Here is a 16,540-nt window from a genome sequence, read left to right on the forward strand (position 1 = left end):
CCCCTAGGCTCATGGATTGATAGGATTAATATAGTAAAAATCGTTACCCTACCAAAAGCAACCTACAAAGCCAATGTAAACCCCATAAAAATTACAACACAATTCATTATTGATCGTGAGTGGACAAGTATTAGCTTCATATAGAAACACACACACACACACACACAAAGAAAAGAAAAAAACAGGATAGATAAAACTATACTGAAAAATAAAAGAAATGCTGTATGAAAATATGATAAGTACTAAAATAAGATAGTGAGGAGAATTATCAGGGGAGGAGAAAGTGAGAGGGAGCAGGTGTCCCTTAATTTAGATTTTCAGAAAAGCCCTCCACAGAAGTCATGCTGAGTCAAATTGCAAGGTGCTTCATGCAACCCTCCTTCTGTGGGTGATGGGGGATCTAAAGGGGGTGTTCCAATAGAGTGACTGTGTGTCTTCAGATGGAAAATGACCTTTCCGTTCTTCACATGAAACAGAGCAAAAGGGTAGAGGAAGCCCTACAGCAACGGAGGATTCAGGCTAGTTAGGCCACTTGGAAGCAGTGGAGGAGAAGAACCAATGAATCATGTGCTGAGCTAGATGTGAAGCTTGAGAGTCGGGGTGACATAATGGTCTTCCCAAATGACAGGATGAAGTAACCATTGACTTACAAAGGAAAGCCTGAAATGCCAGGCTTAGGAGGAATTGAGAGCTTCAACAAGAATTAGAGATATCTGTTGGTCTAAATGTGATGTCAAGTAATCAGTTGAGGATGTAAGTCTGATGTTGGAGAGCAAATATTAAGCTCTTCATATGCAACATTTGTGATCATGTAGTAAACATGAGGAGACTAGATGGAGCCACTGAAAGAGCGACCAAAGATAGAGAGAAAGCTGTTAGAAGGTTGACATTGAGAGTACTCTACCACGGAGACTTTGGAGAGATGAGAAGAAATGGCAAGGCTGATTAAAAATGAGTACCAAGCAGCATAGGGAACTAATATACCAGCCACAGTGCTATCTGGAAGGCAAATTAGAAAAGAGTTACAAGGAGGGAAGAACGACACACTCCCAAAACCTACTAAGTAATGATGGAGACGAAGAACTATTTGGCATTCAGGTTTTAAGATGTGTTCTTTTTATTAGATGTGACACAAAAAGGTCAATGCTAACCCTGCAAAATTAATTTTAATACTATGTTTGCCTCAAAAGACCAAGTAGAATGGATTTGACAGCAAAATAACAAAGGGGGCTCACCAGTGTGCTGTCCTGGAAAGGGAGAGGCTCCTGAGGCCCCATCCTTACCTCAGAACCCACAGGCAGATAATGGTTACCGAGGAAGGAGAGGCATTTCTTTATTGGTGAGCCACTGGTAAGGTAAGTGTGCTTTAGAACAGGAGCCCTTATCCATGCTCATCTTTGTGATGCTAATAAAGCTTCCTGGATCACACACACACACACACACACACACACACACACACACACGAAGCTCACAAAAGGAGATGGGGGGATGAGTTAGGAAGAGGAAGGGGGCTGAGACGGGGAGCAGCATAATGGACTGCAAGTGAATATGATCAACACATGGTACATTCATGTATGGAAATGCAAAAGCCACCCTATGAGAAAGGGGGAAAGAAAAATGATTTAAGACGGGAACTCTAACTCAGTCCGTGTCACTGAAAGAAGAGAGAAGCAGATGTGGCAGAAGACGAAGGGGATGAAAGTCAAAGGCTGTCCCTTTTGTCGTGGGTTCCAACGAGACACATAACACATCGTTGTTTGTCCCTGTGCGCTTTCTCCAGGAGCAAAATCAGGCGAGGATAGAGCGAGAAATTGCTGGAACAGTATCCAGATGGAACGGGGAGGAATGAAATGAGTAATTAGGTTGGCTTTACAAAACCATGGACAGCCTAACCGCTAGACACGGGAGAACAAGCAGTTTGGGGACATACAGGCAGTCATTTTCAGCCGTGTCTGTTCTCTCCGCAAAGGCCACTTTGCTGAGAGTGAGGGTGACAGGGGACCTTGAGGAGCTTTGGAAAGAGAAATATGAAGTGACCACTTAGAAAGAAGGCAGGAAGAGTGGAGTTGTTACAAATTGTCTGGCTGAGAATCTTTAGGTCAGATTCCAAATCGTGAGTCAGCAAGGAGTTCTTCAGGGGCTACTCCTGGGCATATTTCATAGCTTTCAGCATCTAACAGCAACTGGTGGCCAGCAGGAGCTGGGAACAGTAGGTGCTCTTATGAAAGCCTTGGTCGTGGCACTTTTTACTCTTCTAGTACGGTGGTTTTACGGGGATGTCACCCAAATTCTCAGGCATTTGAATAGACGGTCCCCAGTTCTTGCTGAGGAAATGTCACCGGGGACAACTTTGAGGTCTTAAGAACCACATGCATTCCTGTAGACGAATTTCTAAGCGGTCTTATTAAATAAAAGACATGGAGCCAGATATAGGGGTGAAAACCTGAGAGGTCAGGGAAATAGGGAAAGCCACAGCTAACCTCACCTCACCAAAGACAAGCTACTTCCTGTCTACCCACGCCTATATGCCTTGCTGTTCTGCCATCTGATTTGCTCTCTCTGTCCAGCTACATCACTTTCTCTTCCTGGCCAGCTTTGTCACTTCCTGTCTATCTGTTAACTAGTGTTGGAATTTAAGGTGTGTGCCACCACACCTGGCTCTGTTCCTCATGTGGCCTTGAACTCACAGAGATCCAGACAGATCCCTGCCTGCCAAGTGATAGGATTAAAGGCGTGTGCTACTCTTGTCTGACTTCTGTATAGTGGCTGGCTTCTTCCTCTGATCTCCAGGCAAATTTTATTGGGAGACACAGTATATTGGGGGACACAATACATCACCACACATTCCCAGGTAGCCCCCTCTGCCTCCTGGTTGCAGTTCAGGATATGAGCACTCGGCTGCTCCTTCAGCCACCTACTGCCAGCTACCTCCACCCCACCATCATGGACTCTAACCCTCTGACACCATAAGCCCAAATAAATTCGTCTATTAGTTGCCTTGGTCATAACTTCTTATCACAGCAACAGAAGAGTAACCAATACAATTAGTAAGTCCCAGTCCTTCCATCATGGCCAGTGCTCAGAGTTACAGCATGCAAGCCTGGACTACTAGACGTTTTGCCCTAACAAATTAGCAGTTCCCTGGAACTCTTTTAGTGACCCGGATTTGCAGCTCTCTTCTATGACTTCTTACAGCCTTCTATCCTTCAGCCACCTTTTTGCATCCCATCTATTATTGCTGTTGTCTCTCTTGTTCTTGCTGCGGCTGTTCTCTCAAACTGTTCAACTGCTTCTTGTTCCAGATACTGTCAATAGCTGCCATGTAGCAGACAACTACTCTAGGTCCTTCCCTGTTGCTTCTACAGTTGCTGCTATTGGCTGACAATCTTGAAACCTCCAATTGCAGCGGTCACTGCATCTGGCCAGTCTGGTGCTTTTGTGGCTTGGCCTCTTAGCTGCTTATCTATCATTGCTGGGTCTTTCTTGACCTTTTCTATTAAAAATGGGCAAAAGCTGACCATTCAAGAGAATCATTCTATTAGGACTAACGTTGCAATGCCACAGGGGGGCTCATTGGAAGGTGTTCCTAGGGTAGCCCACAAGGGGTGGTGGACAATTCTCTATGAAGAGAACTGGTGTTTTCCTCAATCACAGCAAACTCTCATGCAAATGAAGGTTTCAGTTTGCTCCAGTCATGACATTGTCCATTTGTCAGTAACAGCAGTCCCTCCACCAAGCCAGTAGAGAAAATGTGCCCTTCTAACATAGAGAAATGGCTTAGAGTAGCCTAGAGCTCACTAAACCTGGTGATATAAAAAAGTTAATATAAAGTGTTTAAAACAGTCCTGCTGGGCTTCTCATTTTAGGAGAGCAGAACAGTTAAGGTCATTGTGTGTCTTTATGGTGTTCATATTATGTTCAAACTGTCCATGCTATCATAAGGGTAGTCTGGATGGCTGAGTGCTAGAACTTTTGCTCAAAGATAGAAAAAAAGAGTGATCAGCTTTCATAATATTAGGGACTCAAATTTCCCTATCCACCAGTGTCTTTGCTTATTTACAGGAAAATGAGCATCAAAGGGGTCACTTACAATAGGAATTTAAATTATTGTTGACACTGAGTGATTTTAACCAAATTTATTAGTGTTCTAGTGATGCTTAACATCTGGCCAGTGCCCCAGGGAGAGGCTGGTCCTTTCATCTGCTTCTTAATGAGAACATGTATTTTGGTCTGTAGTAGCACTAATGGTCCAGTTGAATTCCAGGTCATGAATTTATCATGACTTCAATCCCTAGAATGGTACAGTACCTCCCGGCTGTGTACAGTCTGTAAATACTCTTATAGAGCAAGAATGGGAATTCCCAAGTGAATATTATAAAATACTAAAGTAGTAAGTGATGACCTGAGTTTGTATGTGTTGAGTTGAAACAGTTGTATGAAAAGGAAATTAAAGATGCATGGACTTGAAGGACATTGAAGAGATGGTAGGGTTGAAGGGTTATAGGACATGTTTGGACATTAGAAATTGTCATTCTCCACGCACTAACAGGATGGGAACATAAGAGGTGACAGAAAATAGAGGAAAGATGATAGAAGTTACAGACAAGGGTTCTTGGGATGACAAAGGGATTATTGTCACCATCAAATGGAAAAAAAATATCAAGATTGTTGAGAAGAAAAGACCACCAGGAACTGAGAACACATACAGTACTGGAAATATCATTCAGGTATTATAATTTTAGAATTTTTCTAGGAGCACTGTCAAAAACAAAACAACAATAAGCTGGGAGCCAAAATCCATAAGAAATGAAAGTGACCCAAAGGCTGACATTTGACTATAGGAAGAGTGAGGCTATGGTGATAAAAGGCAAAGCTTCAGGAAGAAAAACTTGAACAGTGTCTTGTTGAGAATTCTAAAACCAAAGCCCCTATTATCTAGATCCAAAAGCACTGTTTATAAACCAGAAAATGTTCCTGTTGGTGAAGGAAGCATGAGAAACAAGGACAAGAAATAGTGTGTTAGGGGAGCCCAGAGGCTCAGGGAGCATCCAAAAGCACAGAGAACAAGGGACATTGGTTTTTTCATGCCCCTGCCCTCTGGGCCCTTCACAGAAAAAGCAACACAGGGCAGACAAGGGGGATTTTACATAATAAAATTGTCTCTCAACATAATTTTGCCATAATACATTTGAACAACAAACACACTTCAAATTACTGCTTGAATTGGGAGTTCTCACCAGTCATCATTGCCACAAGGATGTTTTCTTTCTTGCTGGGCCCCGCTATCTCCATACCTTCAGTTCCCCCATTCTCCTAGCCTGGTGTCTCATCTACTCCCAAGGCTACAAGTCTGTATTGTCTATTCTTGCTTGTCTGTTCTCCACAGGGCCCTCTCCATTAAGAGATTCTACTTCCATCCAACAGACATATATATCATTTCATAAAAAATATAAATGAATATAAATATGGAAGCAGATATATATTCTTCAATGTGGCTTAATTTCTAGCATAAGAAATTGGAATGTTTAGCAAATAATTACGTCTTGATGTTACATATCCATGTAGGGGTTGTCAGAATTAGAATCTGGGACACCTAAACTGAAGGTTTTTCTCTTCATCATATCACTTTCAAGGGTAGCTCAGAATCTTCATATAACTCTTCCTGGCATAAAATGGTGTCCTCTTGGTCATTCAGGATTTCTTTGGATTCAGAAAGATGGTTCAATATACATGATTAGATCAAACTTTAGCTACTCTTATTTTCAGTTCCCTTGGCTTGTTTTATAAAATGTCCCTTCTGCATGTAGTTCTTACAGGGTCTATTTTTGTGTAGATCTTCTCTGGATGGTGTTCCACTGTTTCGTCCACAGATTTTAATAATTTCAATGTTAATAGGGCACATTTATTTTAATGCCAAAATATTTCTGGGCTTTTGGATATTGTTTCCCCTTTCAGTTCATAAAGTGTATGAGCATGATTTCAAGAATGGCATCATCTCTAACTTTACATTGTTGACTTTATAGCCAAAAGAACTTTGTAATCTTTCAGCATATTCATGAGTTAATTGAGAGTATGCATAGCACATTGAAACCAGATTCACAGGAGTTACCTTTAACAGAAAGGGGAAGAATAATAGCATCCTTGCAGGCTCATAAAGGAGAGCAAGCAGCATCACATTTCAGTATTTGAAATGTTTCTCTCCCAATTGTCTTGCATGGAATTAAACACACAGTAATAAGTGGAGAAAAGAAACAAAAATGTGCTTTGTTGTCCAGCTAAATTTTTATGACAATTGTCTAAAATGGCATTTAAACATTATAACTGAAGCTAAATTTAGTTCATTATCAACTGATGTAAGTTTAATAATGTCAGTTATTATAGCATACAAAAACTTAAGACAGGAATTCTTAAGGAATTGTGCGAGGTGAATACAACCTAAAACTACTACTAGCAAACATTTCAAACAACTTATCATTACATGTAACACAGTATGTGGGAAGAGAAAAAGATAAACAAGATATATGGTACATATCCACTGATAAAAGCTTTCACCTTGGGCTTTATATTACAAAGAGTAAGTTACAAGTGCTATGAAGGGAAGGAGTAGAAAGGAGGAACCTTGATTTTGAAGGGAAAGGGGGGGTAATGCAGACGGAGAGGGAGGAAGGATAGAGGAGTGTTAGTAAGGATTTTTAAAAAGCCAGAGGAAAACATTACTTGGTAGACTTGCTTAGAAATATACATAATATTTTTGTGCATGTACATATTACACACACACACACACAGAGAGAGAGAGACAGAGAGACAGAGAGACAGAGAGACAGAGACTACACATGCATGACAAGAATTCCAGTGCCAAGTATAGGGAACCTTCCTTTTGATTGTTGGTCCAGGAGACCCTTCCCCAAACAATATCTCCTTGCTGGAGAAAGTGTGTAACTAGGCATAGATTTCGAGAGTTTATAGCCTTGCTGCACTTCCAGTTCATACTCTCCATTATATATGTGATGGAAGATGGGTTGTCTTAGCTTCCTGCTCCAGTGCTGTGCCTACTTCTGATTGTCATACTTCCCCACCATGATGGACTGTTATCCTCTGGATCTGCAAGCCAAAACAAGCACTTTCACCATAAGTTGTTTCTATTCAGAGTATTTTATTACAGTAGACAAATAACTAATGCAGAAAGTAATCATAAGATGTTCAATCCCAGTTGAAATCCCATGCCTAAGGCACACAGAACATCCTGGAAGAGTTGTAAGAATTGGCAAGTTGGAGAACCAGGATGCCAGCTGTGAGCATGTTTTCTACACATAACACAGAATCTGCATCCTTGAAGTTTCAACAATACCAGTGCCTAACCAAGACCTTTATAGCAATAACACTAACTGATATCACAATGCAGATGGGAGAAATTTCATAGGAGCTCATCCCTAGATGAAGAGCTACAGGTAATCAATGGCTTCTCAGAGAGGGACAATCAGTTTTCTTTAGGGATAAGCCCCCTGATAGGTTATCTAATTGTACATATATAATTAGAAATGCACACGTGTATGTATATATGTAACAATATTAATTTAGAAGAGGCTATGAATTTGAGAAGTGGGAAAGAACATGAAAAAAAATAGAAGGAGACAGAGGGGTAGATATGATGTAAATACAGGATTCATGGATAAAACTCTAAAAAATGAATAAAAATATTTTGAAGATATTGATACCAGTTCTCTTTAAATTTGTTTTTTAGATTTGTTTGTTTTAATTTTATACATATGGGTATTCTGCCTGTCCATCTATCTGTCTGTGCACTACATGAAGGCCTGGTACCCACAGAGGACAGGAGAGGGCATCAGATCCCCTGGAACTAGAATAACAGATGGTTGGGAGCTGTCGTGTGGGTGCTGGGACTCGAACCCCAAGTCCTCTGCAAGAGCACCAGTGCTCTTAACCGCTGAACCATCTCTCTAGCCCAAATCCTTTTATTTTTTCAGACAACTTAAAATGTATCTGTGAAATAAATATTTCCTTTGCTTTGGAGTTCTAAAGCATCAAAAAATATTTGAAAGAATAGATTATATATATATATATATATATATATATATATATATATATATATATATATATATTTTTTTTTTTTTTTTTTTTTTTTTTTTTTTTTTTTCCAGAGCTGAGGACCAAACCCAGGGCCTTGCATTTGCTAGGCAAACGCTCTACCACTGAGCTAAATCCCCAGCCATGGATTATATTTATTTTGATAAATCAGTTCTCTACAAAGTTCTATTTTATATAAAAGACCCATTTTGAGTGACAAACACAACAGAGGCATTAAACAATGTGCCATCCTGTAGTGTTCGAAGGTTCTGTGTGGAAGCAACAGTAACCACATTCCCTCACGGTTTACTTTAGCAGACAGATTGAAGGAAGAAAGTTTTGAATGGACATGGGGAGACACTTTTTGGGAAAACAAAAAGAGGAAGAGTTATCAACATGCTTTTGTATCCTGAAAATACATAGCACAAGGAAATAATAAGTGAAGGCAGAGGGGATGAGAAGAGTGTAAGGGGCAGAATACTCTGCATTCTTCCAGCCAGTCCACGGCCATCTTAACACACACACACACACACACACACACACACACACACACACACACACACACACACACACACACACACACACACACACACACACACACACATACACACACACACACATACACACACACACACACACACACACACACACACACACACACACGCACGCACAGATTGCTGCTGTTCACGTCTCATTCCAAGTTGTAAGGATGGAACCAAGCCTTCAGCTCCAAACTGGAGTTGAACTCTTGGCATTCAGATGTTTGTGCCTTTTAAATGAATATGTGTGACAGAAAATGATATTTTAGGGATATCATTGTCTTGATTTTCAGTTTTGAAGTTACTATTGTGTGTGGGTTGTAAGATATATGTCGTTAACACACAATATAGGAACTGCCATGTACCTTTGAAGGAAAAACCTTTAAGCCTAAAGGGTGCATTGTGTTATGTAACAAATAGCATCATATCATTGGTATAACCTAAAATTGGTTTAAACTATATAAAAATCTCCATTTCACAAAAGCCTGTGATGACGTCATTGCATTGTGTGTCCATCTGCTCTTTGCAGGAGAGAGGAAGACAACAGTGTCCTGCACAAAAATCAGGAGCAAGAATATCAGTACTGTGGACAACAAGAAATGCAAGTACTTAACTAAGCCAGAGCCACAAATTCGAAAGTGCAATGAGCAACCTTGTCAAACAAGGTAACCGTATTCCAGCAGTCTTTGAATGGGCTCGCTTTCAAACTAACGCAGTGACTATCAAATTAACTGATTCTTCAGAACATGACAAAGAAACACATACCCAAGTGTGAACATTGAAATAAGCTAGAGCTGAAAGAGTAGTTTAAGACCTATGAGTAACTTCTTCAGACTGTGAAAACAACCCTGTAAATAAAAAGGGAAGTTACATCTTAAATTTAAGAAACTATGAGTCACCTCTTCAGGTTTATTGTCATTTAATTAAATCCAGCTATTTGCTTCAGAATTCGCCAAGATGAGATGTTAGAATTTGGCAGGGAAAAGTTGACCAGGACAAGCCTGGGCAGACCTAATCTCTGCAAAACAACAAGGGACATGGGGTCCTTCTGGTGCTAGCAGCCAGGTCCTCACTCCTCCAAAAGGTCTCAAGACCAACTGCCCAGTTCCTGATATCTGGTCCCCAGATTTCTAGGCTGAGCTATGATTTCCTCGGTGAATATCAGGCAACAAGACACTCAAGGCTCATGTATAAGGAGCAAAACAGCAACGCTGAACAGCTTCAAGTGTGGAGGAAAGAAGGGTCCTGGCCTAGGAAGCAGATAGGAATGTATGAACCTAGGTGCATATGGGTACTTGGCATAGCTTCCATAGTGGGGCCTGAATATCCACACACTTTCTCTTAAAAATTAGTGTTGTGTTTAAGTAAGATAGCCCAATGTCACAACCGTACCATGTTTAGAGATGGTCTGATAAAAAGAGAATGAGGGTTCATTGATTCCTCTAGGGTGGTGAAAGAATGCTTTCTTTACCTATGCTCAGAATTGTTGAGACTTGGTGAATTGGACTGAGTTGAAAGTTCACAGAAAGGCAGAGAATCGATCCCCCTTCATAAGAGTTTTTGCAATTGAATTATGGAGAATTTGTGCACCCTGTCACTCAAACATGCAAAGATTGTACAGCTTTGTAGCCTTGTTCGGCTAATCTTCCCCATAACTTCCTACCACAAAAGGAAAGTATGGAGGGGCCTGTGTGGTTGGAGGAACAAAATTGCCAGTTAAGCCTATTTCAATTTTTGTACTTATTTCTTTGGAAATTAGTGTTGCTTAGGTAAATGTTCACGTCTGGATTTTGTTTCCACTCCTTTTATATGCTGAAGTCTCCCTGTTCCCACTGTATTGCAAAATAAAATTATTAATCCCTGCTTAATGAGTTCAGTCCACACAGTAAAACTTAAAATGTTTGGGGAATCCTTTCTTCCTTTATACATGTTGAGGTTTCAAGCCTTATTTTGCCGTGGATTTAGTGTTCTTATGTTATTGTAATCTGATTTCTAATTTTTCCTTCTCCACTGACAGTCCTAACCCCCCACATAGGTTGTATACAAATAACAGAATAGAAGGATGATTTGAAAAGAATTTGCAGAAAAAAAGTACATTAATATGCATCCTATCACTCCATTCACCTGGTACTAGTCATGTTTTTTAATGAAACAGTGCAATTGGGAAGCTGAAATCTGAAGTCTTTGATATCAGGAGGCAGGTCCTGAGTCCTTTCCAGTCAGCACTGGACAAATAAACAGGAAGAACTAGTGCTCTATCCCGTCAGAAAATAACCTGGATTCTTTATAGTTCCCTAAGTACTAAGACTTCTTTTTATATTGTTCTACCTTTTTGTTGATATTGAAATGCTAAATGATAATAATCTATTATGTATAATGTATTGTATTAATTAATTATAATATAATTAGTGTGTTATTTTATTGTATTATATTTTAATTATTACATTATTATATATAATTATGTTATAATTAGTTATGTTATATTGTATTGTATTATATTATATTATATTATATTAGTCATTATTATTATTATTTGCTCTTTTTTGCCAGGCAGGGTTTCTCTGTGTGGCCCTGGCTGTCCTGGAACTCACTCTGTAGACCAGGCAGGCCTTGAACTCACAGAGATTCACCTGCTTCTGCCTCCAGAGCACGAGGATTAAAAGTATTAAATGCTCAATTATTTTATGAGATGCTCTTAACTTTAAAACACAATTTATGCATACTGTAGATTGAAAGCAGTAGCTTTGTTCTGCGGCAACTGGGGTCTTGAATGAGCTTATAATTTTAGGACTAGAATGCCCTGCTTTCTTCCTGACTCTTTCTGTGAAGGAGTAAAGTGTGTGGTACTCAACATTTGTTTATCAGCTGTTGCCGTCAACCACCTTCGAGGAAGGTGCTTTGACGAAGACTTGGTGAATGAATCCTTTTACAAGGCAAGTTCAAATTTGAGTAAGAAATTTTTGCAGCATACTAGAAGGATATTGTCTTCCTTCCGTGGGACAGGGAGGCAATGTCTTTAAACAGGAAGCAGTGTCAATGAGGAAAGCAGGGAATGAACATGGGCAATCATTATGGATCATCACAGGATATCTTTCCAAGACCTGCTGACAGAGTACAGCCTTCTATCCCCTGCTTCTCTTCTGTCTCCACAGGGAGCATATTCTATCTAGTTCCATTCATTCTGTGTGTCTGTTTTCCTGCTGCTATTATGAAATATCCTCACAAAAGCATCCTAAGGGGGCATGAGATGACTTAATGGATGAAGATACTTGCCACCAAGCCTGACTACCTGAGTTTAATTCCTGGGTCCCACATTTGTGTGGAAAGAGAAAAGTGATTCTCATGATGTGTCCTGTCACCTGCACGTGTGATATGAGAAATACATATCTGCATACCTAAACCCACACCTGCACTCACACAAATACAGAATAGATATGTAAATGCAAAGACAGCAGAAAGCTAGTCAGGAGACAAAGGACATACTTGGCTCACAGTTTGAGGGCACAGTCCATCGTGATGGGGGAGTAGGGACAGCAGGAACTTGACACAGATGGTCACATTTTATCCATAGTATGAATATCCCAAGAAAAATAGCAAATTGGCCTATTGGTATATCACATATAAAATTTCATAAGTCTTCCTAAATGTTTGTTTCTGCTCTTCTCTACAGGCACTTAATACAAATGGTCTTTTTGTATTCCTAGTTCAATTAAAAATTAAAGCTGGCTTTGAAGTTGGAGAATGATTCTTTCTTTCTCTAAACCCAAGCATGTTGTTAAAAGGAAAATGCAAAATCTCTGTATCATGTCAGAAGAAAGAGCCATCTGATATGGGACAAAAAAAAAATTAAGGGGCTATTCTAGTGCCACTGATCTCAATTCTTTGGTTCTATTTTGATTCTTTAAACTTTTCTTAAGGTATGAATTTTATATCAAAATTCATAAGATTAGTATATATATATATATATATATTAAACTTTTGTTATGATATTAATGGTCATATAGAGTACTAACTAATTCTAGAAAAAAGGCTTCATTTAGCTGACTATACACGTTTTTGTGTTGGAGTCTCTATCACTTTTCTGAAGAGAATCATGACCAGGCCTAACAGCAAATTTGAAGTCTCCAGAAAGATGATGGGGCCCCACAACAATGACACCACTTGGACAATAATAATACCACTAAGTTGACAAACATCACCCATTAGATCAGCTTTAGACTACAAAATGCTCAGAACAATTAAGAGATGGCTAGCTGAGATGATCCAACCTCACAGACTATTCAAGCGAGGACTTGAGACAAGCCCTACACTTTGGCATTATGCAGAGACTGGACAACAAATGACACAGCTGCCACTTCGGAACTTGACAATTAACCCAAAATCTCTCTTTTCAGGATCCCCTAATGATGCCTTTGCTCACAAACAGCAAGAAGCAATTTTAAGAACACAACACCCACATTCCCAAGAGGTGGGGCGGGTGGTTTTTGGTGTTTCAATGGATTTGGGGTTTGGGATAATTGTCATTGTTTAGGATGGTTGGTTACAAGTTGTTATTGTTAATGATCAGGAAAGAAGCTAAAGAAAGGAGATTAGATTTAAGGTTCTTGTTTAAAACAAAACAAAAAAAAAGGATGTATATAAGAGGTAGATAATTGAATCTACTCTGAAAAGAAAAAAGAGAGGATATAGACATGATACAGATAAAAAGGTAGATTATTGAAATTACTTTTAAAAGACTACTAGTTTTAAATATTTTACATTAGATTAGATTTTTATATATTGTATACAAATTATATATATTGAGATTGATATTGTTAGAAAATGCTGTATGTATGTTTCTAATCTTGTTCAGGATATTGTACCTATATAGTTCATTTAGCAATGTAATGCAATTTGTTAATCCTTGAATGTTATTATTACTAACTATTAGAATATAAAGAAATGGAAGTCAGTAGTTAGACATTACAATCGAACTTGTAGTCATATTAGGTGTGTTTTCAAGGTCAAGCAGAGATATATTTTAGATAGGTAATCTTCAAACCCTTCAGAGATCTACAGAATATGGCATTTAAAATGTTTTAATAACATAGATTTTTTCTTTTTTTATGACTATGAGACATGTCTGCTCCTGGCAGCACCAATCTACTTCAGAAAAGATATGGGCATTGAAGAAACTGCATATGGAGTTAACTTTCATTCTGACAAAAGTTAGCCACTGGGCAACAAAATGCTCTCATATCAACTGCTGACAAACAGGACAAAATGGACAGACAGGACACAAAACAAAGGACTACAGATCCTTGCCAAGACAAGTGTGGTTGCAGCTTTAGCAACAGGCATCCTCTGAAGCTAAGACAATATGGCACCATCATTGAAATGGCTTTGCAATCCAGAAAAGGTACAGTGCCACTTCCTTCAAAGGCAGCTTAACAGGCAGTGGACCAATGGCTTCTGGTGTGCAATGGAACAGTAGTGGAAACAGTTATTCTTGAAGGAGTAACTAGACTGACAGAGTCTAACCTCTCAATGATACACTGGCATTTAATAAAGGAGATGAAGCCACTCACAAGCCAAGAAGAATGAGCAGCCAAATTCTAAATCACCAACTATTTCCAGAATTTAAAATTCTGAATCATAACAGGACACTGGAGGGATTCAAGTTTATATGGTACATGGAATACTCACACTGAATGTGAGGTCGAGTTGTAGGCTTTGTGTACATCCTACTTCACAAATGATTCTGTCAAGTTTTCTAAGCATATAGGCTGAAGATGATGCCCCAACGTGTAGAGAAAACTTGGGTGACTGTCCAGGCATCTGGCTATTACTGTCAACTCACATTTTTTGGGAAGTCACTTGTTTGCACTTCCTGTTTTACTAGGTAGTATCATTTCCTTCTCAGGTCTCTGGGGGAGTTGAAGATTAGATAGTTATAGTTACAGTTTTCCTTGTTAAGAAATTCAGAAAAGAAACTTAGTAAGAGGTGTTAAGTTTGAAAGACATCATAAAATAGTTTTCTGTTGGTAATATAAGTTAGGATAGAAAGGGAATTTGGTACATTTTAGACTCACCAAAATAAGATAGATAATGGAATATTTTCTCTGAATTTGTCAAATGCAAATGGACTAAACATTGTTGATTTATTTATTGTTTATATATATTATATATAGTTATTGTACTTATTGTGTATAGTTTCTCTTGTCGTTAGTTATAACTATTTTTTTATTTTTATTAGACAAAAGAAGGGGAAATGTGGTGATATTTTATTTGTGCTGAAATGTAGTGATATTTTATTTGTGCATTGATAAATAAAGCTTGCCTGGAGATGGGGGGGCAGTCATTTTAAGTAAACAAAGAAGTCAGGCAACACACACCCTTAGCAGGCAGTATCTCTGTGTGTTCAAGACCATAATCCCTTAGCAGGCAGTATCTCTGTGTGTTCAAGACCACACTAGGGAACAGAGCCAAGTGTGGTGACACACGCCTTTAATCCCAGTACCAACCATAGAGACTTGGAGGTCTGTACAGACAGACAGACAGTGACAGAGCTGTTTAGGAAGAGGAAGTGAGGTAGCTGGGCTAAGAGAGCATGTAAACCTGGGTAGACAAGGAGTTGTATTCCTTGGAAGCTGTGGAGTTGGTGAGGGGAGGTTAGCTGGTGGCTTTCTGTATTTCCCTGATCTCTCTAAGGCTTTAAGCCAAAGTTCTGGCTCCGTGTTTTTATTTAATAAGCCCATTTAGAAATTTGGCTACAAGTTTCCACAAGCCAGGTGGCAGAACTATGGAAATGACCCAGCCTGGTAGTGGCCAGGATGAGCATCCTAAGAGGAGGTTGTCTGGAGCCTGGTCAGGATCCTGAGGAAATGGCCTGAGGTGAAAGCTTAAACTGTTTGCACAACAAACTCAGCACATGGTTTATTTTATGAACAAGTAGAAGATGAAGATGCATGTGTAGTTTAAAGATAAATTATTTTAAATATGTCAATATATGTATAATATCTATTACACCAGCCCCCTTTCTGGTGGCTCCGTTCTGTGCACTTTTAATTATACATAGTCAACTGCAACCTCTAATGTTAAGTGGGATATTCTTTCTTCTCTCTTCATTTGGGGGGATGGGTGTCAAGGAACTCATGTAGAGGTCAGAAGAAAGCTAGTAGGGCTGGATTATTCCCACTGAGCTCAGATTGTTAGGCTTTGCTTCAAACACTTTAACTTCTTGAGTCATTTCGTCGGCCCTGAGTAGCTATCTAAAAGAATCTATATGGTTTTAAATTTCATGCCTTCTGAGTAGTTCAATCAAATCTGACTCTATCCACTCCATTGTGCCTGGGCTGTGAACCATCCTTTGGTCTCACATACTCATGTCATCAATATTGTTCTGTAGTCACTATGAAGCTGTCTCAATATCAGATGGACTGTCTGTCACCATGATTATATTTTTGTGAACCTTACAAGGTAGCTTTATGCTGTGTCACAGTGCCTTGGGATTCTCCTCACTCCGTTTCAACACATGGCTCTTGCACATTGCAAGGATATGAGTAAATAAATATAGGACAGTGGGAAGGGAGACTGTTCCTAACATAGGACCTGTTTCCTTCCTGAAGTTAAATTAGAGTCGATGGTTAAGTGAATGCCCGTGTGATACACCTCAAGTCATTAGAAGTAGCAGTAACATAGATACATGTTACTGCCTTGATTATTGTTTGGAACTAAAATGTGTGTGTGTGTGTGTGTGTGTGTGTGTGTGTGTGTGTGTGTGTGTGTGTGTTGGCTGAGTGACTGAACAAGTAAGACTGAAAACAAATTACTAGAGTCCCAAAGATCACTGAAATGAGACCATGTTAATAAACTCATATGTCTATGTTTGCATCAGAGCTAGTCAGTGGCTAGGCCAAAGCATATACAGTGCTAGC

At 39.3% G+C, this 16,540-nt stretch overlaps 1 protein-coding gene across 1 annotated transcript in view; it reads left to right on the top strand.

Annotated features, from left to right (window-relative positions):
• Adamts19 (ADAM metallopeptidase with thrombospondin type 1 motif 19) overlaps positions 1-16,540 on the top strand; it is a 201,636-nt gene that overhangs the window by 159,774 nt on the left and 25,322 nt on the right. The window contains exon 19 of the mRNA XM_036205317.1: positions 9,154-9,289. Coding sequence (XP_036061210.1) covers positions 9,154-9,289 — 136 coding nt within the window. The remainder of the gene's footprint in view (positions 1-9,153; positions 9,290-16,540) is intronic.

Source organism: Onychomys torridus, chromosome 13 (assembly GCF_903995425.1).
Source record: "Onychomys torridus chromosome 13, mOncTor1.1, whole genome shotgun sequence".
NCBI lineage: Eukaryota > Metazoa > Chordata > Mammalia > Rodentia > Cricetidae > Onychomys > Onychomys torridus.